General features: G+C 41.1%; 1 protein-coding gene across 1 annotated transcript in view; it reads left to right on the top strand.

Moving 5' to 3' along the window:
* The first annotated feature begins 5,386 nt into the window (after nt 1-5,386).
* Nucleotides 5,387-24,029, top strand: part of nkd1 (NKD inhibitor of WNT signaling pathway 1) — a 32,759-nt gene continuing 14,116 nt past the window's right edge. The window contains exons 1-3 of the mRNA XM_022196795.2: nt 5,387-5,613; nt 5,720-5,752; nt 5,897-6,036. Of these exons, the coding sequence (XP_022052487.2) occupies nt 5,589-5,613; nt 5,720-5,752; nt 5,897-6,036 (198 nt within the window). The 5' untranslated portion in view covers nt 5,387-5,588. The remainder of the gene's footprint in view (nt 5,614-5,719; nt 5,753-5,896; nt 6,037-24,029) is intronic.

The raw sequence follows: 24,029 nt of genomic DNA, 5'->3' as shown, positions 1-24,029 counted from the left end.
GCTTTCACAAATTTTGTGCAGTTTAATTTTTTTTATTTTTGCTGCTATGACAAAACAAATTTGGACCAAAAGAAGCTGAAAGGGGTTACTGTAACTCTTTTAAGTGCAAATAGGATTTTTTGAAATTTATTCCAACTACGCGCAGGCCATAATTTTAAAAACTCACCATATTTATTGCACAACTGCTCAGTATTTTATTAATTTAAAACGTAAAGTTTTTAACAACATCCCTGTTCTGGTTTTACTCTTTTCCTCACTTGCGCTGCCATATGAAATGACAGGGTTTGTGCTCTTGGGGTGCATCAAATGCTGTAAAAGGAAGGAGCTGCCACCTGCCACTTAGTCCGTATAAATACATCAAAGGTGTTATTAGCAGTATATGGTTACATCCAATTTGACACTGAATTTTCCTCCACTTGCTATAAAAGCTCAAAATAAACCTGTGTGTCCAGGAGCATTCTGAATCCTGGCTATTTCCATCATTTTCAGCATGCAGAGAGGCAAACGCATGCCAGGGTGTCTTACCCTCCCCGCAGACCCTTCGCCTGACACGTCACATGCTGGGCCACCACAATGGGCTGAGTCACCACCGCTGCAGGAATCAACACTGTACTTCAGTCACGATTGTCTTCTGCCCTTTACAACATCCACGCCCCTTTTGTTCCTCAAGATAAAGGCAACAGTCACATGTTTGAGCTTTAAGCGGCCAGCAGCTGCTCTTCTCTCCCTCTATATGCTTCACATCCCCCTCTTCACCACCAGGCAGCATTCCCTCCGGTGGGCTCTGCAGGCATCAGGCCCCTAACATTGTTACAAGGACATAAACACAGACAAACCATTAGATCCCCCTGAATCTGGCGGTCTGAATGCCGCCCATTATGCCTGTTTCCAAGGAGAATGCCCAGTTTTATGGTGGAATGAGCCAGAACTGGCCACCAAGGTAGGCGCTCCCCCAGGCCAGTAAATACCGACATCAATCAGGCAGGTGTCTAAAGAATTTAGCTTTGTTTTATGAAGGTTTTTCTCATAAAGGAAGAGACACAACAGAAATCAAGAGGCAGATTTCCTCAATAACAGCCACATACTCATCTAATTTATTTTCTGATTTGATGATGTGTCAGACTAAAATAACTGCGTCCCATGATAATGGGGATTGATTGGAGGTTTGGGGGTTCACGTCCATGAGATGGCTTTAAACCCCCGCCACCTCCTCTCTCACAGGCATCAAAGGCAGAGCTTGGAAATAGGGCCGCAAAGCCATCTCTCCGTTGGCCTCTTCAAAGGACAGGAAGTGTGTCAGAGGGACAGGCCTTCTTTCCCAGCAAATTCAGGCAAGTTGCTATAATAACAAGCTCATCTGTGTGTCTGTGGCAGACTAGTTCAAAGGGGAGCCTGATTCCTCTTGGTACAACATGTGATGATAGAGTCCGGATGCGGAAACCACCGTGTCGTAGAAACGCAACTGGAGGACTGCATCGGGGACATGTGTCCAGTGCATAGAATCCTCCCTAGAGATGTGAAAGTCCTCTCATCAAAATTGGGGTCACAATACATTTTTGATCTTAACTTTGCCAGAAATCCTCCAACTCAGATATATATATATTTGTCATGTGCAGATTTTAAATGCTTAGCTACAGAATTTATAAGAGCGCTTCTGCAAGTAGTTTGTGTATTAATCTGCCATGTTGCTGTGTCCTCTTTGGATGCTTAAACCTGCTGTATGCATTTAGGCTCTGCAGCTGGCGTGTGCCCCCTCAATGTAACTACATTTCATGCAACATGTGGAGGCTAAAGGAAGAGTCAGGGCTGACTGCTTATGTTTGAATGGAGATTAATGTTTTATAGACAACAGTAAGGAAGGTGAAGTTTTTTAGCAACATCTAACAAAGGCATCTCCTCACAAACCTCACGTTCATTACTGCTCATTCTCTCACAGTGATTGCACTGCTCCAAATGTGACAAGGCAAAGCAGAAGCTACTTTGATGTAACATCAGTTATCAGAAGCACAATACATGAACTACACAAATAATAACACAAATGCCAGGATGTGAGCGAAATCTAATGCAAACGCCAGCCTGTACTCCCCAGTGGAGTTATTCTAGTGGTATCTACATGCACAGGAACTGACCTGTACCAAAGGAGGGACTAGACAAAGACTGTGCACACAAAAAAATTCCGCCTTTAGTCATTTGTGAAGGGTTTCAGGTGTTTTAATGTTAGAGTACTGGTGCCTTTGTTTCTACTACCATATAGAGGAAGACCTGCAGGAAATAAAGTTAATGAGGTGAAAATAACAAGATTAAAGGTAGAGATGTGAAATAACACAAAGCAAAAAACAGCTTGCCTTCTATGCTTTCTTCATTTAAATTAATACACCACATATTCCAGTCTACCAGTGTGTGACATGCTAGTATGCTGGAGGCACATGGCTGCAGACAGCGTGGCCTGTAATTTGACTTCCTAACAGTAGGAACCAAAAATGATTTTGGGGCCATTAGCAGCATTTCAGCATGCCTTTGCTTATAAGTAAATCTAGTTATCATATTATGTCCTAAAATTGAACAAAGCTTCTCCTGTTTTTAGACTTTAAAGGGAAAATACACTATGACACAGAAATGACAAGCAAAGACTAAATTTAGACATCCAACAGTTCGATTGAAAACACATGAAACTGTACCTTTTATGCAGTGATACTAACCTGCACCCAGTGACAGTTTTTAGAAAACCTTTTGATTAGAATTTGTGTTATATGTATGTATTGAAACGCATTACATCATGGGACATTTACTTATGAAACTATATCTCAGCAGATCATAGAGGCTCCTCTTTTCAGTAGTTCTTTTTAAGGAGCTTATCAGATTATTTCAGATTTAAAACTACACAGTAGTTTGCAAAGAGCAAACCTTGTTATATGCAAATCACAATCAGTCTTTCAGTTATAGCAGAATTTTATTGATGTTCTTGTGTATTTTTGTATATTATGAGGTTTCTTGGACTTAAATAATCAAAGAAATACATCATGTATTGTCGACTTGGTCATCCAGAGAGCAAACTGATCTGAGGAAGTAAATTCTTATGTGTTTTATTTTTTTTGGTATATTTTAATACAAAAAAACACAATTTTTTAAAAATCACATGATGAGTTAGGTGGGGTTTTTGTGCATTTTAGGTAAAAAGAACAAAGCTGCTAATCAGGGATCATTCACTGGTTACAGATTTAATTTAAAAAAATTCTTAAAGGTGATTATTGCTGAGGTTTTGTCCTACATTGATAATGATCAGAGCATTGACGCTGCACCTTTTAAGAGAATTTTTGAACCTTTACCAGCGCTTTCTCAGAAGATGATGCCTACTGCGTGCTATATTACTGTCACACTGAGATACTGGCAGCCTGGCATGAAGTGGCTTCTGTCTTATAAATCTGAAGACATCAAAAGAATCTTAGACTGCCTTCATCTGCTGCCTCAGTCCAATAAATCCCTTATTCTCATGACAGAAACCCCAAACAGACAGACGCGCATTGACCACAGAGCCCCATATGATATGATTCTGTCCCCAGGGAGCCTGTGTGAGAGGATAATTGCTGATACGGTTTATTACTAAAGCGAACAAGTAGTGATAGATCAAGAGGAAATCCAAACAGTCATTTTATTTTGTGCTGGCGTAAGTTCACTCATGAAAAAGATCTTGTATCTAATGGATGGTGATGTCCGATGTAGGTCATTTAATTATCTACAGAGGGGGTCATCAGCCCTGCTGACCTGAGAGAAACATTTTCACAACTTTCTTGTGACTTTCCTTTGTGGTGTGCTCATGTTATTTCCTCACAAATTGTGATGTGGAGTCATTTAAGCTGAGGTTGATGTTCCTAAACCTGCTTAACCCAGACACAAACCCTTGGAGGTCCAAAGACCCCATTTATGAGAACCGATGACAATAATGAAGAGAAACTTATAGTCTATACACACTTGCTTGGACTATAAGGTAATGTTTAAAATTTGATGGTTTTGTTGGCACCTCTTTGCGTCTAAGAGAGACAACACTGTAAAAATATTTTATGGGCTTTCAGTCACATTAACTTAACCGTTCAAGTTTACATAATGTAAATATATGAGTTTTGTTAGTGTAAAGTTAATTGGATTTAAAATGTAAAATGCTGGAAAAAATGTGCAGATCACTTTAGAACCTAAAATCACAAGTTCTTAAAACTTGAGGCAACATAATGAGCTAAATGGATGAGCGGCAGAGAGTCACTCAAATCATTTAAGTTCATAAGAAATAAAACTTACATATAGATAGAAACTTGTCTATTGCGTTTCTTTTCTGAATGACCAAATTCTAATCATAACAGACATTAGCGTTCCATTCAGTCCCTGCACCTGTGGATGTGTAATTTACCATATTTTAAGTAGAAGCAGCCTCACAGCTTGTCTTTGTACTGACAACGGCTTAAAAGTTACTGTTAAAACAAGAAAAAAAACCTCTTTTGAAATGTAAAAGCAGAGCAAATCTGTCTTTAACCACTGTCTGTGTCACTACTTGATTCAACTTAAGTTTGTTAAATTTCTTTTGTCTGGTTTAGTGAATTTAGCTCAACTAGTTTCACACTTTCACAACTCATTAGACGACTTTTAACCAATGAATCACCTGAAGCTCACTTAATTCAGGTTTTTCCAGGCAGCAGGGGAACTTAGATTTCAGCGCTGAGTGAACATAAATTGATTTACAGTGAAGAGCGGGGAAAGCTGGAGGATCTGCGTCAAGTCAGAAAGATAAAGCAACTTAAACCCGGAAGTTATGACATTCATTTTTCACAATGAAAGATGCATGGATATGGGGTGGCTGGAGGGTCGTTTCTGACCAGCTGACTTAATTGCTTCATTCGGTAGTTTAATTGTAGTCCAGATTTAAGGCGAGTTCAGATTTTAAGGTAATTCTCTGTTGACATATTCTTCCTTAAAATGTATGCTTACATATAATATTTTAAATGCTATAAAAATAGAGTTATTTCTCAAAAATCCAATATCCAATACATGTAAAATATTTCAATCTCATGTGCAATACTTTAAAAAAACATGTGCAATATTGTATTTAAAATTCTATTAGAATTTATTACTCTGGTTTAGGCAAATGTATGTCTTTTATTTACACCTTTATTTGGAATTTGTCAGATTTAGATTTTTATGTTTATTCTCTTGCTGTCTTGTTGTTGGTGGTGTTAGTGTGTACCAAATTCCTTGAGTGTGCGAGCTCACTTGGCAATAGTACAATAGAAATAGTCTTTCTGATTCTGATTGTTTTGCCTGTCTCTGTTCTGTGTGCTTTACTCTGAAGGCGTTGGCCGGAACCGCACACTCTGTCGTCTATCTGCGTCTTGACATCGCTGCGCTCCGGATCAAAGGCTGCTCCGGCTCCCAGTCGCACGGTCCTGCACTGAGCGCAGTCTGCCCTACGTCTCCACGGACGCGCCTCTGTCTGGATATCGCAGCCTGCTTCTTATTTGTTTAAAAACAAACAAAAAACAAACAAACAAAATCTCTGGATTATATTCATCTGATGGTTTTCAACTCCAACTCGATGCATAGAAATGGGTAAACTGCACTCGAAACATGGTAAGGCTTCTTATTCCTGCGAGAGAGAGAGAGAAAAAATCACAGCTCGTAGTTGCTGCGGTACTTTCGAGTAACACATTCATTGTCTTTCTTTCTGTCTCTGAAGCGGCTATTTGTAAACCGAGGGAGAGTCCCGAAGGTAAGCGCACTTTATTTGCCCCCTCTCCTTCTTCGTGTGTGTTTCTGGACATAGTTAGTGAGCAGTTTGCAGCTTCGTTACGGAGTCTTTGAAGGTGGAAAACGTGAGCTGTGGTGTGCAGGCTGACGGGCTGGTGTGTTTCAGGAGACAGCTTCGTGGTGAACGCCTGCTTGGCCAGGAAGGGCATCGACGACTGGCTCGTTAAGCAGAAATACTACTGCACGAGCTCCCGTCTGGAGCAACAGGACTGTCACCACAAGAATAACTGCGGTCTGACCACACGGGTGAGTACCGCTCCGTCCACCGGCTATTTATAGCCAGGCAGCCTTGTGGAGATGCCTGCTAAATTCTTATTTAACTGTTTTCTGTGTCTTCACTTATGCGCATTTTATTTTTTATTTTGTTTTTAGTGCGCTTCGCCTCATCACCGCTTTAATGTGAGGCCAATTTCAGTCTAAACTAAGTCTAAACAAACTTCCCCGAAGCCTTGTAAGTGGACAAACTTTTACCAGAGGTGCTCATAGTGACTGACACATTCCTTGAAGTGAGCCACATTCGTTTAGTGTTGCTTTTGTTTCGCTGTGACAAAAATGTAACAAGGAATTGCTTTGCTGGAGCTCTCTGTAGGGAACAAATGTTGGTATCTGCCTTTGCATTGATCTTAGGCTCGCTCTCTCTTTTAGTAGGTAACAATAGATCAAGCCTGAGTTGAAAGCATTGCAGTGTGTGACAGTCTGGTGACAAGTATGGATTGTAAAAGCTGGGGAGAAATGTTGGAGGTCATGCTTGTTTTGTATTTTGGCAGTGCCGTAAACACTGTGCTGTTGTTGTCAAGTGGGGAAATCCTTTGGAATTGCTTCAGAGGAGCCTTAAGCCTCTTTGGTTAGCGATGCCTTCCTCAAAGGCAGCATGGTTGAGGAATTGGAGCCCATCAAGGCAACAAAAAAATAAAAAGGAAAACCAGCTCCTCCACCCACGATCCAGACACTATGAGCAGAAATGCATCTATCTGTTGAGCACAGCCCAGATGCAGGATCAGCTGCATTTTGAACACACTAGAGGATCTGCTGCTATATTCTGTTGTGATGTTGTGGAGCTTGATTTTCCTTTCAAAATATCTGACAGTTCATTTAAACACACATCAGTGACATGCATGTGATTGGTGAAGTAAACAGTCAATCTTATGTTTTCCACTTTGCTGCTCATGCTCCATTGGCGTGCAGGCGTTCTTATCTGAAGGTCATCTTATTCCATGCATTTAAACTGATTATTATGCAGGCAAGACACAAATACAGTCACTGGGTAGGATTCTTGGAGAAATGAGCCTTTGGTATGAGGAATTATCAGCATGATGGTGAGCAGCAGGTCAGCATAAAAGTTAAGGAAGTTCTTAGTAGTCAAAGTCTCACTTACGTCAGGTCTGAAGTCCATCATAGTTTCGTCTTCTGCCCCAATTAGTTTTTGATAGCTTTGCATTCCACAGTGGATTATTCATTACAGAGTAAAACTGTGGTTAAAGTGTCAGGAGTTTGGCACATACATGGTGTCAAAGGTGTTAATCCTGTCGTGTCCAAAGGTGTAGTAAACGTTAGTATACCAGCAGGATTGCACTCATTGCATGCTGTGTCAACAGGATGTTTTTTGGGAGTGGCTCTATGAGAAACACCTGAATCTGTGTTTCTTTTCTTGAACACGTAGACACTGCTGCAGCAGAATATCCACTCCGCTCACACCATTGCTTACGCTTTGGGCAATTTAAGCATTTAAAACCACATTATTACCATGCAATTACCATAAATTATTACCACAAAAACAAACATTCATTACTTTGTTCCTCCACATATTCGTGTGCTCCTTTTACCAACTGGTGTGTGTGAAGTTCTGGCCCAGGATGGAAGGGGCCCCTGCCGAAAGGGTTGGATGTTTTTGAACAATTTAGAGTTAGCGGAGTTCAGCTTGTATAAATAATTCAAGTCTGGGTGCCTAATGGCTTTTAAAGCTCAGGGGGAAAATGAAGAAAAGAAGAAAGGTGTTTCTACATCAATATTTATTTGGGTGCTTTTCTCTCTTGTTTTGTGATTATAAAGTGGATTCTAAAAGTGGAATGTAAGGATTCATTTTAAAGTTGAAAGCATTTAAGGTTTAATGCATTTGTATGTTTCCTGCTGTTCAGTGTCATGCCAGAGAACAGTTTTGTACACATCTATAAAGTCAAGGTTTTATGTTTCTTTTCCCCATCAGTCACAGGCAGAGGAGTTTACGCGCCGTGTTCAGATGAGGTGTCTCTTTCAGTAGTTTTCTCAAAGCCTTAAAAACATCACTTTATAGTGCTGCTTTCTACATTTGTCTTTTGTTGTGTAAGCACTTTGTTAAATAAGCTGATGTTTTATGTGTTAATGTTTCTTTCTGTGATGCTAAGAGGAGTCATACAGTGGGTAAAAGGTCCCAACCTTTCTACAGCGTTTACTGAATAATTCAGTGTCTCACTAGAAATTCTAAATGATCAAAATGATCTTAAATCTAGAAGTATGAATTAATCCTCAAATAGAATCTGTTAGTCTCTGGTACAGAAAGTGTTCCGCTTATACTTTTCTTTAACTGTATTAGAAGTCTTAACATTGTCTGAAAAGGAGTTCAAAAGATTGACCTCATGGAGCTTTCAGATGAAAACCGAAGCTAACCTCTTAGAGGAGAAAATGCAAGTCTATGCTCTTAGCTTTAAAAGTTGTCTATATTGTATGGAATACCTGGTGAGATAGTTATTTATAGCCTCTGTTCTTTAAGCCCCCCTCCCAGCTGAACCGCGGTCCAGGAAAATGTGGGTCGGGTGTCAACAGCAGGGAGTCCACGCTTGGAATTCTTTTGATCCAATATTTTCCAAAACATATTCTCTGTAGGGACAATGCAGATTTTAAAGGAGTCGTCGTTGAGTGGCTCACATTAGCACTTTGTCCTCATTAATCTGTTTGGATTAAATTGTTGTTTAAAAATTCACAGCTAGCCTGAAGCATAAAGATCCACTTGAAGACTTAATGATGTTTCCATGCAGGCTCTACGCTCATTCATGAGTTTGACAGTCAGGTGCAGTGCTGGTCGGGCTCAGTGGACGGTGAGTGAGTGGTGTGGGCAGGTGGATCTGTAGCTCTCAACACATGAGATCCAGGTCATGTGAACCTCGGCACGCTTTCCCCTAGTGTACTGCATGTTGTCTACACCCGCCCATAAATTTGATATGTTATGTGCAGCCTGTAGAATTCACTTGCTGACAAAGACATTGATAGGGCAGAAGATTTTCACAACTTAGGACTTGGAAGTTCAAGTTTCTGGTGACTGGATTATTAAGTTGCTTCCTTTGGCTCTCATTGTCGCATTTCAAGAACCACCATACTGATCTGTATTAATTGCTTTCCTGACAACTTACTGCTTTCTATTCTTAAAATCCCCCTCCCCCTCTTTTGGTTCTACCCTCTCCTGCCTCCCTTCCTCCTAACCTCCATCTGTTTGTTGCGTTTACCCTGTGGCCCTGTGTTGGTTGTGGGTGATGAAATGAGACTGCATTTGAAGTGAGCCACGCAGGGAGGTGTTTGTAGTGACACTGATGGCTCCTCCTCCTCTGTGAAGCCCTACCCTCTGTGTAGTCAGAAAAGACCCCCTGCACGTCCAGTCTTCCCAAGCTGCTGCTTTTACAAATCCAAAGCCTGGATTCTTTCTTCTTCGACTGAACTTCCGTCAGTTTGTATGGAATGCAGACAAAAAGCAAAGGTACATCTGACGACAGAATGCAACTCAAAAGTGAATCACAGTGGAGCTTCTGCCCCCAACCCCCTTGTCTCACAGTTGGTTGCGAGGTCTTTGATTTTTTTGAAGTAGAAAACGTTTTGTTTTTTTTTTCTTTTTGGAAATAGGCCTAAAGCTTTTAAACGCATTCCCTCAGCCTCCGAGTCTGATAAAAGACATGGCAGGTCTTGTGACCCCCTTCGTTTTTCGCTTCTGCTGTTGTGCTTTTTCTTTCCTTGTCGTTTTCACAAAGCGAGGGCCCTTGTCTAGAGGCTGAAAGCACCTTTCAAATACAGACTCCTCATCTTCTTTCTCTCCTTCTTTCTGTCTTCTGCTTGTGCATTTTCTTTTCCCACCGGCTGGCCTCTTGTGCGTGCTGTGTGACGTATGCCCCTCTCCCACCGGGCTCTACCCCCTCTGTGCTCCCAAGGGACCAAGGGCCTGTTGTTGCTCTTTGAAGAGGCTGGGAGAAAAGTTTGGAGCCACACTCTAAAGAGAAGAAAAGCCCTAGCCTTTGGGAGGAGGGGTAGCACCTGGCCATAGAGGGGCTCTGTGAATTTTTTTTTATTTTCCCATGAGAAGATGCAGTGGAAATCTCGGGCTGACATCAACGTAGCTCCGGGACTGGGAGGTTTGAGGATGTGGAGGTGGCTTTAGTGTCACATCAGGCATCGTATGTCACATAGATTACTAAAAGCTGGAGGAGTTTCTCCTGTGCGACAAAGCAGAGCGGATAACTCTGAGTTGTTGTGAATGGTGGTCTTGGAACAGATTTCTGTGAAAGAATGATAGTGGTTTAGAGTAAGGGTGCTTTCACACCTGTTAGTCCGTTAGAATGGTTCGTTTGGACTCAAAAGTTGTTACAGTGTTGCTATTTTCAACTGGTTCAGTTCGCATTCACACCAGTGTTTTCGCAGTTGAACCAACTACGATGAATGTTATATCTCCCCCCAGTCGTTTGGCGGCGCTGTTCACAAAATAAGGTGTTTTAGATGACGTAGGTGAACGCTGATTGGCGCAGCATGTGAAGAGGGAAAAATCCCGGAAGAAAACAACAGGCTGTGTTTATTCCATGGATTGAGGTTTATTCGTAAACAATGAACTATGCTCTCCTGTTCGTTCTTGTTGCCATATATTCATATCATTGCTTTATGCAGCAAGCACAAATACTGCTGTTATTCCAGCATGAAGCTCGCATTCGGTACGAGAACATTACACAGTCGTTTTTGGCACGGAGAAGATGCATTGCAAGATGTTATCGTTATCCCAAAATTCCCTGTGCAGGTTGCTACGGAAGCTCCCGTAGACCAAAAAGTCTGCTGCGCCATCAAGCCGGTCTGAATGGAGACAGGTTTGTGTTCTCACCAGGAGCGAACCGAACTGGAATTCACATAGAAGCGGACCGAGACCACCTCCCGAAGGTGGTCTCTGTCCGGTTCTTTAGTCCGAACCAAAAAAATCTGGTGTGCTTTCACACCAGCCCAAACGAACCATACTTGCAGGTGTTGCGGACTCCAGTCCGCTTTAAGCGGACCAAAAGGCATAGGTGTGAAAGCACCCTAAGATAAAGGTCTAGTGGCATGCAGGCATTTGATCAGGTTTATCCAACTATTTGTTTTTTCTTTAACTAAAACATCTCATCCTTCTCTAAATATTGCTCACCTGCTATGATACATCACATAGCAGTTTTTTTAAGAAATGCAGATTTAAGTTTAGTCGTATTGTGCAAGTCTTTTAATACTTTACAGGTACAATGTTTTGTTTAAGGTTTGCTAAAGTAATGCCACTGTAGGTGTCATCTAAAATAAAACTGTGTATTTGGTATACTAATAGTCCAAGGGCTCATTTATGTGCATATTCATGCGTGTGCATGTAAGTGTGCAGTATGTCTGGAGTCAGCTGTCCGGATGCACTCCAGAGATCAAAGGCTTCTGCGGGAATGTGCTCTGAATCTCAGGGGATTAGCAGCTGAGATTGTGCTTTGTTTCCCCAAATATATGCTCTGTTTGGAGCAACGGATAGCTGTTGATCAAAGTGTCTCTCTGGCTGGTGGGTTTTGTTCAACACTTGAGGGTGGCATTTATTTCACAACTCTGAAGAATAGATAGTTTTTGAGGATGGTCTGCTCTGTAGTTTTTCTTTGTTTTAAACCTGGACTGGAGTGAAATTGCTTGCAATTGATTAGCAGAAATTGTATAAATAGTGTGATACAGTGAGCAGTAAATCTATCTAAATATAGGATATATCTAACTGACATAACTATCATTGCTGTAATGCTCATATGTTTTTTGACATAACGTTTGATGTGTGTATATGCCTCAGATGCACTAATGAATTTTAAAGTCATCAAAACCCATTTTCCTCCTCACTTTTTACAGGAAAATTGAATTCGAAAGGAGAGCAGTTAAATATAAAATATTTTAATTCACAAATATGTGCAAGTTTCATGCAGTCAATATGGCAGATCAAAGACTTGATGTAACAAGGTCTGCAAAATTTTGAGGAGTCAGTGGAACAGAAAGCAGTGGTCATACTTGATGAGTTTGACTTTTCATATAGTAGATTTCTTGAATGTACCATTCAGTTAGTCTGAACTTTGCATTATTTCTACTTTTAAAATATTATTGATGTAATAGTGCTGAAATATGTACTTAAAAAAATCTCCAAAACCTGAGTGTAGCAGTACTCTGCCCTAGTTCAACATTTGATAAGTGCTATGAAGTGCACAATGTGTGTGTGAGTCTAGGAGAAACCCTAGGTGACTGGGGCCCCTGTGGTGTTTCTGGGCTTTCTGTGGGAGCTCAGTGCCCATTTTAATCACCCACTTAAAAGGCTCAGCTGAAGTGGGTGTTTAAGTGTTTAAACCCTGAATAATTCTCTGTTGTTTGTTTATCGGTTCCCCTGCGGGTTGCGCTCTGGCCCATGCAGTAAGTGCTGAATAATTTGACGGAGCACTCAAAGTGACTCTCAGATAGGACAATATCAACATCTGCATAAAACTGCTGTCAAGCTCTCATGAGAACGTGCGCATGCACATGAGCATGCATGCACACTGGTGTGCCATGAAACACAAATATACATACACACATTACCCATGTGTTTACTCTAATGTGTGAATCCATTTATCACTGCTAACGGAGTCCCTGCGTGATTCCCTTCCACTTGTTTGTCTTACAAACTGGATCTAGGGAAACTCCAGTGATGGAATCCATAGCTTCCATGAGCCCTGCTGGTCTATTTATCCTCCTTGTGTTTGTGCGCTTTGGTGACCAAGGCTCTACGGCCACCTTAGGTGGAAGGAATGGAGGAAGTGGATTTAGGTAAACAGAGGTGGGAGAGCATTGTGCCTCTCACCGACAGAGGTTCCAGGGTTCTTTGGCTCTTCCTGTGGCGCCAGGGCTGGAGGAGGTCTGGATTGTCTGTTAGGGGATGTTTTTAGTGGAAGGAAAGCTAAACAGAAGATCTGCCGTGCTGAAAGGAAAGCTGTCCTCCCCTGGTGTGTTTATGCTCCACAGGTGCCACAACCCAAAGAGGACCTCACCCTGTAGATTGTCAGTGGCACAGACTAACCCTGTGCTCCCCAAAGGGCCATTTGCCTTGTCTGTCAAACCCACCACTCCCTCACCCAATTACTTCATGTTACTTTAGTTTGAAAAAAGCCTTGGACACAAGTTTTATAAGTCTATAGTTTCCTGCATTTGATCATAAAATCTCTCCTCTCCCACTGTCCATTTTGTAACCTTGTGTCTTTTTCAGAAGCATACACGCCACATCACATAGCATTATATCCCTCTCCCTTCACTGATTTTTTCCTGTTGTGAATATGACTTAGAATTTTTTTCTGTCATAAATGCTGTTGGCCCTTTCTTTCTGTTGATGGTGAGAGTATTTCATTTTTGTCCAGAAACAATACAGTTGTGCTGTGGAACCAGGTAATTATGTAGCATTGGAGGCTGAGGCTGAGTGGATACAAAACGTGTACCAAGACTTTTATCATAAATATAGTTTTGGTTTATTTTCTGCTTCTGTATGTGTTCTTATGTGTCTCTGTGTGAATATATGTATGAGAATTGGCAGTAGAATTTGCTAGCTGTCTGCAACTGTGTAACCTACTCCACTGCAAGTTCATTATGGTGAGCAGTGACACAAGCCACTAATTCCAGTCAGCTATGAATAGAAATGTGCCTCTGGCACCAGCACACTTGTATATAGTAGTTGAAGTGTCTATTTCTGCTGCTGTGTTTACTTGCTAAGTTGAAACACTCTCTGTAATTACAGAGATTTTAAGTCCACAGTTAAAAGGTCAGATATGAGGGATGTTTTGAGGTAGTGGCTTGTGGCTGGCAGGATGTCTGCTCCAAACATGCTGTGCGTGCATGTGTGCTTGTGTGTGTGAGCATTTAGACGTGCGTGCACAGACAGAAAGGAAGAATTCGGCCACCTTGGTGTTGAGGTCAGTCCCATCTGGCTAACATGCACACGTCAGAGGTTTTCATGACTGCCACCTACCACATTGCAGCGACAAAGTTTAGTAACTGGCTTTGACTAAATGTTGCAGACAACTGTCATTTGGAAAAATTGTAGATATCTGATCAAAAAGATCAGATTTTTTTATCATTTCATCAACAGCTTTGCTTTCATGTTTATTGTGGCTAGATTAAGCCCAGACTGCACTCATTCCCAAACCTTACAATGTACAAAAGTGGTTGGGTACATCAGATCATAATTTGAGCAAAAAACAGCATCTATTTTGTGCATTACAACTTTTATTTCTAACTTGTAGTAGATCAGATAATGCATACCACATTAAAGAGAAAACTCTGGTTCTAAACTGAGATGTCTTCTTCAAAAACATCACAAATTTGCTTGTAAATTGATGAAATGTTTAGAAAGTGTAATAATTTAAAATTTCAAAACACTGCTGTGCAGTGTGGAAGCATCAAGGATGAGTAATTCTAGTGTGAATCTCTGCTATTTTAGACTCTGCACGATCCTCAAGCTGTAGCCACTGACATGGGTTGTAGAGGTGTATCTTCTCATTTGGCTTTGGTTAAAGGCTGCAGTGACTGTCACTTTCTTGCTGCCCTCGAGGTAGACTTCCTGACTAAAACCCTGTTCCTCCCACACTTTGCAGCACTTGAGACTGGCGTCTCAAGCCACCCAGACAACTGGAGGACTGTCTTTCCTGAAAGAGAGCTTTGACTAATTACCGAGACCCTCTAGACACAGTGTAGCACACTGACTGTTACACTCAGACACTTAAGCATGGGGGCAGGCATGTTGCCAACCATTTGTCTTGAATGTATAATCCATCCTATTTTGCAGTAATGATTGACACACGTGCATGCACTGTGTAAGCTCATGTCACTCTAGCAGGACCACTCTGCACTTTTAGTCAAAGGATTTAAAGGGTCCAGAGTGAACTAATTTCCTTCAGCGAGCAAGAGATATCCAATTGCCAAACTAACCACACAAGCTTTTGGAGATGAGGTGTGTCATTTTCTCTTTCCCTTATTCTTTGGAACTAGGCTTTAGTCTGAATTCAGAGGGCCATAATATTGTGATTTGTTGCTCTTGGCAGGCAGGGACCACCTGTAAATCAAGGCCAAGCGACAGGCCGTCTCCATTCCTTTCCAAACCATAGCTTCCATTTGGGAATGCAAGTTCCCAAGGTGGGGTTCATTGGCTAGTGGAGAACATGTTTTAAGGATTCACCTCTAGCTCAGATTGCTTGTTAAAACTTCTCACTCCCAGGGAAACTTTCGCACAAAAACAGAAGAGGCTTTGCTCATGCTGTCTGTTCACATGTTACCTTAATGTCTGTGTGTGACTGGTGGTTTATGGGCACTGATCCCTAGAAGTTCAGCTGCAGTCAATTCGGCAAAAGAAGACTCAGAATGACAATAATTACTATGTAGTAACAGCACTGCTCTAACTTATTCTGAAAAAAAAAACCCCAACATTTGCAACTACAGGGCTGCAGCACCTATTGCTATCTATTTTGCAAGCCAGAGGTAATGTTTTCGTATTTCGTAGTCAGTTTTTAGAGATAGATTTTAGAGAATGTAAGGAAAATTTTCTCAATATTTTTCTCTTTGTAGAAAATGAAATGGAAGCACTCTCAGTGATGGGTTTCTGTAATTGCTAGAGGGTTGATCATGCTGTTACACTCCTGATCTTGACACCTTGTGTCCTTCCTCTCCTCCTCTCTGGTGAGATATCACTTTGATAAACAGTGTGATAAATGTTAATTGCTGTGGTTACATATTTTTCAAAAGCTAATAAAGGCTGTTACCTTGAGTAACAGGTAGGGTTTAGTGCCTGAGGGGCTGGCTGAGTTGTAAAAGCTTATCTTTGTAGGTGTAAAAGTTTAGTAAATGGGTCATTAAAGTGTTGGCCAACTTCACACATAGAACACAAAAAAGCGAGAGGGGGAGGGAGATTACTTCAGATCAGCATGTTTCTGAAGCATAGAGATGAGGGCTGTAAATCTCTGCTAATATTCTACTGAGCCTTTCAGGAGGCAGCCTTTGATGTGGGTGAGGTAATGTGACCAGCAGTGTTTGCAATGTTAATCTGACGTGGAGAAATGACTGGTGGCTGTGCACTATCTCTCTACAAAGGGAAGGCATCCAATCACTGCATTTGTTAGTCTTGTAAAAAACAAAAAACAATTGTACTCTGAGAGGAAACAACACGTGTACAAAGAAATCACTCATTCACCACTTAGACACGTGTCTGTGCAACCTCTTATCAAGCAATGTCATAGGGTCAATTTACACATACATATAATTTTACTTAATGTGCGATATACACTGGGACAAACCTTTGTAAATCACTCCACCTCCATACGCAGGGATTTTCCTGCCTCACTGAAGTGTGTGTGTGTGTGTGTGTGTGTGTGTGTGTGTGTGTGTGTGTGTGTGTGTGTGTGTGTGTGTGTGTGGAGAATCTCTGCATGACCTGTGTCATGAACTACAGTTAACACGGTAAGCCTTTTGGGCATGTGCAGCCTCGTCAAACCCTTCCAGCTTTGTGTGTTGCTGACCATGCACACTTTAATCATAGAGCTCCTTCCTCCAACCTGCCTGGTGATGGATCCCAACTCCGTGGCTATAATTTCCTTCCTGGGGTGCAGGAAGAGAGGTGGGTGTGCTGTGACTGAGTGGTGTCAGGCATGGGGCCACCAAGTCTGCAGAGGTGTCTGTCTTTGAAGCTCACTATGAGACGTCAAATTACACGTTAGCTCTCTTTCACTGATACAGTTTAAGGATTTAAAATTGTACAATCATTTATGCAGTTTGCTATCCACTCAATTAAAGTGTTGCTCTTTCTTTAAAGTGAGTAAAAACTGAAGGTGGACAAAGTGGTTGAAATGCTGGAGAGAAAACTTGGAAGTGATTTGGGGCCTACATGTGGTTTAAATTTTGGTGTTGTAACCCCCTTTTCACAGTTTTCCCATCTGATTAAACCTCTTGTTGTATTTTTTGTTGCACTCTGAACTGCCAGTAATGTTGTGTAACTGTGTAGTAACTGAACTGAACCCCCCCCCCCCCCCCCCATATGTACACTTCAAGTACTGTAAGGTGTTTGAGATAAAAAAAAATCATCCAGCAGATAGCTTATGTTTAGTTAAGAGTGCATGTTAAAGGCATAGCATCAAAAGACTTCAAATCTGTGACCTATGGAAAGGCTTTGAATTTCTTATCAAAGGCATAAAATTGCATTGTAAAACAGCGACGCTATGACTGCCTCTTGGCTTTACAGACTACTCATGATGTGAGTTTTATACATTTGCTCAGTTTGTTGTAAAGCTCCGGCATTTAAGATGAACCAAGCATCTGCTCTCCTCAGTGTATCATGTCATTGATGAATGTGATAATCTCTTTTAAAAAGAAAAAGCGACAAAAAAGAAAGAAAAAACTAATTTATCTTGTTTCGCTTGAGAGAAATGCAGAGACATTAATTTATCATGGTTCTACATCTGTAGGTGCTGTCTGAAAATTTGCCCCATCTCCACACCCTCAATAAATGCGACCGTCTCACGTCAGCTTTGCTATGCTATATGATTATCTGAGATCTTTATTTCATGTGTGAAAACCGATCCCCTTTGAAGCCTCACTCACAGGCAGTGCAGCGCTTCACTACTTCACATCAACACCCTCTGTCTTGGCTCCATCTCGGGGCGTCATGTTTTACCGCTACGTGGTGCTTTGAATGAGGCGGTTCAGTGTTGCTGGAAGGTGAGGGGTACTACGGCATAAAGAACTGGAAGAGAACCTTGGACCAAGGTCTAAACTGCTGTTTGATGATGACTGGTGGTCCATTTTTCTCCTCTAGCGGCACCACCACACTTACCACTCATTGCAGGATAGGCACTGCTCCAGATTCCAAGAGTTGTGCTGCTCAGTCCTTTGAAATTGCCTCCAGTGTATCTCAGTTTACTTTTTAGGACGGTGAGGGGGATGGGTATTTCCTCTCTTGAGATCTTCTGTGAGTAACACTACACCTATAAGCTAATTTGCAGCTCTAAAACTAATAAGAGTCTTTTTTTTTTGTGGTTTTACTTCTTGGTTTTCAACATTGGGCCTGTGTGTGTGCAGTGGAGCTTTTGAAAATTCCCATGCTGTACAGCTGTTTTCTCCATTAGTAATTTACAAACTTTAGCAAATGGCTTTTCTCCAAGTTAGATGGAAACAGTCAAAATAATTTAATTTGCCAAATGTTTTTTTATGAGACAAAGCTCAAATACATGATGACAAATTCCGTGTATCTTTACCCACCTGGTACAATGACAGTGGGGCATCAAATGTTTGGCGTTGCCCTTGTATTTTATAGTACTGCCTGAGGTCTTTGGTTTCAGCCCGATCTCACGAGGATTCGTGAAACTGTTACGTAAATTTTTGTTTCGGTTTCGTGCGCACCAACACGATTTCGTCATGTTTTTCGTGCCGCTCACCACGAAATGCGCACCAATGTATTTTAAACGGCGGACTTTTCGTGCCACCCAGAACGTATTTCAAACGAATGTGTGTATTATATTTTTAATGTAAAACCATGGCGAATCCAACGCTATATTTTGCATGACATCGTCCCTAACCATAACCCTAACCATAACCCTAACCGTAACCTAACCATAACCTAACCATAACCCGGTGGTACACTTACCAATTTGCATAGGAATTTAAAGAATGTCCGGCGGCCGGCGGCCGCAAACGCGATCACACAAGCAGTATACGCCGATGGACAGCTTAGATCGTCATGAATCCGCTGGTATAAACCACTTTCAGCTGTGATTACCACAGCGGGTTTCGTTGTGAGCAACACGAAAAACATTTCGTGGTGAGCGGCACGAAAAACATGATGAAATCGTGTTGGTGCGCACGAAAAAGAAACAAAAAATTTACGTAACAGTTTCACGAATCCCCGTGAGACCGTGTTGTTGGTTTATGTGTATGTGCAGACACTGGACATGCTGTGGAGAATATGGTACAAGTGAGAGCAAACACTTCTCATTTTCTGTAAAGCTCTGTTTCACCCTCTTTAGTGCTTGGTTGCCTTTATGTGAGTGTCAGCGACTTCATCCATCGTCTGTTTGAAAGGCCCAGGGGAAGCAGCATGTACTTGGAGAAGCATCGCTGCTATTCCCACGTTCTGCCTTGCCGCGGCACTCTGTCTGCCTTACCCATTTGCCTAAATGGCTGTTCATGTGTCTCGCTTCCCACTTCGTGTCGGCATTGCTGCTGTGAACGATGCAATCCTCAAGGTGTTTTCTTGCACCGGGTGGAGGACGGAGCAGGAGGCACCCAGCCGCAGTCCTAATGAGATTTTTCCTGGGTTTTGATGGAGTGCCAGTAGTGCTGCCATTGCTCTAGAGGCCTGCCTCCACTGAGCCCTGGCGCGCGATCAGGGAGAGCTGTCGTCGGCCGCATAAATTGTCAGCCGGCGTGGTGGGTCATGGAGGCAGACAGCGTAGAGACCAGGAGGCCTTGTGGGACTTTCCCACAATCACATACAAGTACATATTACTTGCACTTTAATGTACCCCTTTGCTTCAAACACAGACTCACTGAAAAAAATTGGCTCAGTGGGTCTGTGTCTCCAGTGCCAGAGTAAGGATGACGCTAGAGGCGACTTTCTCTCTTAACTCACCAAGTTGGTTCTTTGCCAGAATGCGCTCACTCTCTTTCTCACTTTCTCTGTCACTCTCACTCTATCCAAGGGAGTAAGATGAAAACATTGCAATGTATGCAAAGTTACATGGCTTAAGCGCTTTCTAGACCTTTTTAAATATGTTTTATCCAGCAAAGTGCTCTTTTCAGCCACATGCTAGACTGCATTAGTTCAGAATGCTCTCAGCTGATGTAGCTTGATTTATATTCAAGGTGAGCAAACAAAAGATCAATTTGGTCACTTAAGATGTCTTACTGTTATGAAGGGAAAATACCATTTTCACAGTGGACGAGAATGAGGATCTTGACTTTGTATAATCTACCCTTTCAGAGTGAGCCAAAATGAAAATGAAAAATATGTTAATAGAACTGTGGCATTTTAATTTGATTTCCTCAAGACTGTGGCCTCATACTGTGCTTGTCCGGACATAAAGTCAGCTCTTTATAGCTCATCTGTATTTTTTTGTTTTTGGAATAAAATTGATCTTAATTACCAATCATACAGGTGAAAACCTGTTTTAAAGCCTAGTGTACAGCAATTCCAGTGCCTCCTTTTGAACTACTTGAAGACAACTGGTACACTATAATGGAGCAGTAGTGATTATTAGTGAACTAGTTAGCATCCTTAAATCAAAGGATTGATGTTGAATTCACATCCCTAACTATAATATTTACTACATCCCTTGTACACCATGGTAAGGGGAGTTGAGTGGTCCCAAAGAAACAACACTGTGTATGATGTTAGCTCAGTAAATATTATTATTTTTAATATGCTCATCTGTCTTTGGCCCATCCATATCCATATTTATAAAGTGTGCTATTGATGAGATTTGCCAAATACTTCCAGTGGCCAAACCAAACAAGCCTTGAGGCCAGCGAGCAACGTACATGAAATGTTGTAATAGGGCCGGCACACTGTGTTCTGTGTTACAGTCCAGTAATAAATCACTTTCTCTGAAGGGGACTGAACAACTTTAAAACACACAGGGGCCACACAATTCCTTATCCTAAAGGCCCCGAAGAAGCTCCAAAGGACCTGGCTGCTATTGAAAGCAATATGCTTAATGCTTTGTATTCCACAGAACATTTAACATCATGTCTGGAAAATTGTTTTAGCTAGTCCCAAATGGAGTAGAAAGATGCTTGTTTGTCCCCTGAAGCTTGCACCTCTGACTGAATCTTGCATAGGCACAAGGAAATGATTTCCTGCTGCAGGTTTCATCAAACAGTTTGGGTCCAAGTTGTCAGAACAAGCAGGAACAAAATGACCAAACACTGCAACGCCCAGAGTGCAGCAGAGTTACAAGTGTTGAATTCATAGTACCGCTGCCAGTATTGGCTTTGTGGATGTTTACTAAAGACATTTTGACTGTTTAAGGTGGCAGTGTGTGAAGGCGTCTCCTGATTGAAGCGCACTCTGCACTCACCTGTGACCTTTGAATCAGAAAGTGTCCCTTAGAAGTCCATCCCTGGCTCGTGCTTGACCAGAAAAGATCGGTGACTCTTTCTGGTTACCATTTATACATACATGTTGTTATTGGAATTATTGCTGATGTGTGCCATGTGTATGAGAATTTAATGAGACATAATTTTTGTATTGATAGCTCTGACCATTCAGACTCGCAAAGTGTTTGTAAATATTGCATCAGTTGAGCTTTATCTCATTAGTTGAGACATAACTTTAGAGGGGGATCACAGTTTGGCCAGATCCATGTTGAGCTTTTTCATTTCTTGTGAAACTAAAGGGAATTTTTAAAGTGTTTTTTGTCCATGGTTTAACAGACTTACTTTCTTGCTCTGTTATTCTTGTTACATCTTGCAATGTATATAATAATATAATTTATAATTTATTTATATTTCTGTCCTGTCCAAAAGATATTCAGTTTTTTGATGTCTGTTTAGTCTGTCCAATTTGACTTTTTATGCCACCTTTAGTTTGGTATAATGAAAATAATATGACAGCTTTTTAACACATTATTTATTGTGTAAAATACATATATGTAAAAGATTCTGTGTTAAGAGCTGAAATTTACTTTGCTGGAGTTTGTGACTCATGTCCTACACAAATATAGAACTGGACCATAGAGTAACAAAAAAGGTAGTGCAGTTACTAACTAAACAAGAAGGAATAGAGGTTCTTGGGTTTAGCTGATGAGAAGAGCCAGGCCCTCTCAGAAAGGGGAGTGGGAGTTCTGCTAGTTGTTCCTTAGGACTGACATAAAGCTTGTTTGTAGGCGAGCTTAAGGACATTAATCTTTTTCTCTTAGGTGTGACCAGTCAGTCTAACAATACTGTTACTTCTGTTTTTAAAACCTCCCATTTTCTGAAGTTGACAAAAATTCATTTCATTGTTCTCGTGACCAACTGGTTGGTGTGAAAGCAGGAAACCTAGAAGCAAACACAGTTTATTTTTAGAACATTTGCATGGTGTTTGATGGTTTGATCAATCACTGCCAAAGCCAGGAACAAGGGGGCTGTGCTTGAAAGGGAAGCGGTTTTCGACAAAAGGTTTAGAATTTAAACGTCGTCATTACAGAAGTTTAAGTTTTTGTTTTTTTAATCTGTCTGTGAAGAGAACTGTCAGAAATAATGATTGACCCGTCACATGGCAAAGAAAGGCAGAAATGTTATAATGAAGAATGATAAATAATGTAAAGGGTTTTGTGTTCCCTTTGGAAAATTATTGTTTCTTCTCTCTTGTATATCCATTTCTTTTTGGTGGTAGGAGACTTTCCTTCAGAAGAGGAAGAACTGCATGTGTGTTTGTTTGTACATGAGTGTAAGGTTAAAAAAAAAGATTTTTTTCTTCACACTGGCCAGAACAAATCCTAGTTAAAACCCGCCATACTAATAATACGAATCTCATCCATCACAACAGACAACAACCAATTAGTACATTCCTCTCCCTCCTTTTGCTCATGTTCTTGGCTAACCCCTGAATAATTTTGGATCATTCATCAAAAAACTGAAACACATTCAAGATGCCGTATGTGTGTGTGTGCGTGTGTGTGTGCATGTTTTTAGTGTGCAAGGAATCAAAGGAATGTTTATTGTGGAGTGATTTTATTTTTGTGGGGATCAGTGGAGACAGAGGTCAGTGTTACCACTGATTTACAGTGACTGAGTGACGTCCGCTATCTCTCTGAATGGGTCAACACAAATCAGCCAACTCTCCTACATGACCATCCTTCTGATCTTTGTTGAACATGAGCTGGAAAAGTTGTGTGTGTGTGTGTGTGTGTGTGTGTGTGTGTGTGTGTGTGTGTGTGTGTGTGTGTTGGCAAAAGAGACATCAAAATTACTTTCAGAGTAACTATACCCAGTAATTATGTATTGTTATTCTGTTGAATGTTATGGTTTAGCAGTGAAGTATGTGTAACTGCACTACAAACTGGAGTTTCTGCTAACAATGACAGCCACTTCTTAACCTGTGAAAGGTTTAAAGCTTTCTAAAGTCGTAGCGTGACTAAAGAAACTAAAACATCCAATAACAAATAGGAAACTATTACTGTACAATTAAATATAAGCAAACCCATAATGGTTTATTAATTCTAGATGTCGCTTGCCAAAACCTTTACAGCAAAATCCCAATAAAACAATATTGTCTTTAGCCTATATTCCAATCAGTGTATGTTTGTTTACGTTGAAAAATATAAGGTGAAAGGCAGAACTCAGATCAGGATATCGCTGCTACACAGAAACGTGACAACAAATGCTACAAATGCCAGACTTGTGGGAGCAGCTGGCCTCAGTTTAATGTGAATTCATTGACAAATTGAATGGTCAGTTTAGCTGGCAAATGTGCTAAAGAGGTTCTTCTTGGAAAATTGATGCAATCTTATAAATTATACATAAGGTTCAATTTCAACAACTATCTTCAAAGGTTGTTTGAAGCATGTAAGTTCATGCCTGGAAAATGTACTTTTGTTTGCAATTTTACAGTTTTGTTAGCTTTTTTATGTATTTTTTTCTAAACATCTTTCTATCTAACCTTAAAAAAAGATGACCTATTTCACCACCAGAGCTGAGCAGGAAAAGGGTGTTTAATACATAAAGCCATATTGAAATGTGTGTTGACTTACTCATACCAACAACAAACATAGGTTTATCTCGGGTTCCTGCTTCGGGTATCAGTGTATCAGTCTGAGTCCTGTGGTTTGCTGTATTCTCTTCCTAAGGCCACCCACAGCGCTGCAGGCTGACCAGCACTAGACTGAAGGGGGCAGGATCACACTATCTGACCTTCTACCTCTCTGGATTACACAGAAATCCCTTCTCACGCTGTCACAGTCTTGCTTCTGACGCGTACACATTTATGAACACAACAG

Source organism: Acanthochromis polyacanthus, chromosome 2 (assembly GCF_021347895.1).
Source record: "Acanthochromis polyacanthus isolate Apoly-LR-REF ecotype Palm Island chromosome 2, KAUST_Apoly_ChrSc, whole genome shotgun sequence".
NCBI classification, from domain to species: domain Eukaryota; kingdom Metazoa; phylum Chordata; class Actinopteri; family Pomacentridae; genus Acanthochromis; species Acanthochromis polyacanthus.
Note: the sequence above shows the minus strand (reverse complement) of the source record. Positions and strands in the feature narration are given on the sequence as shown.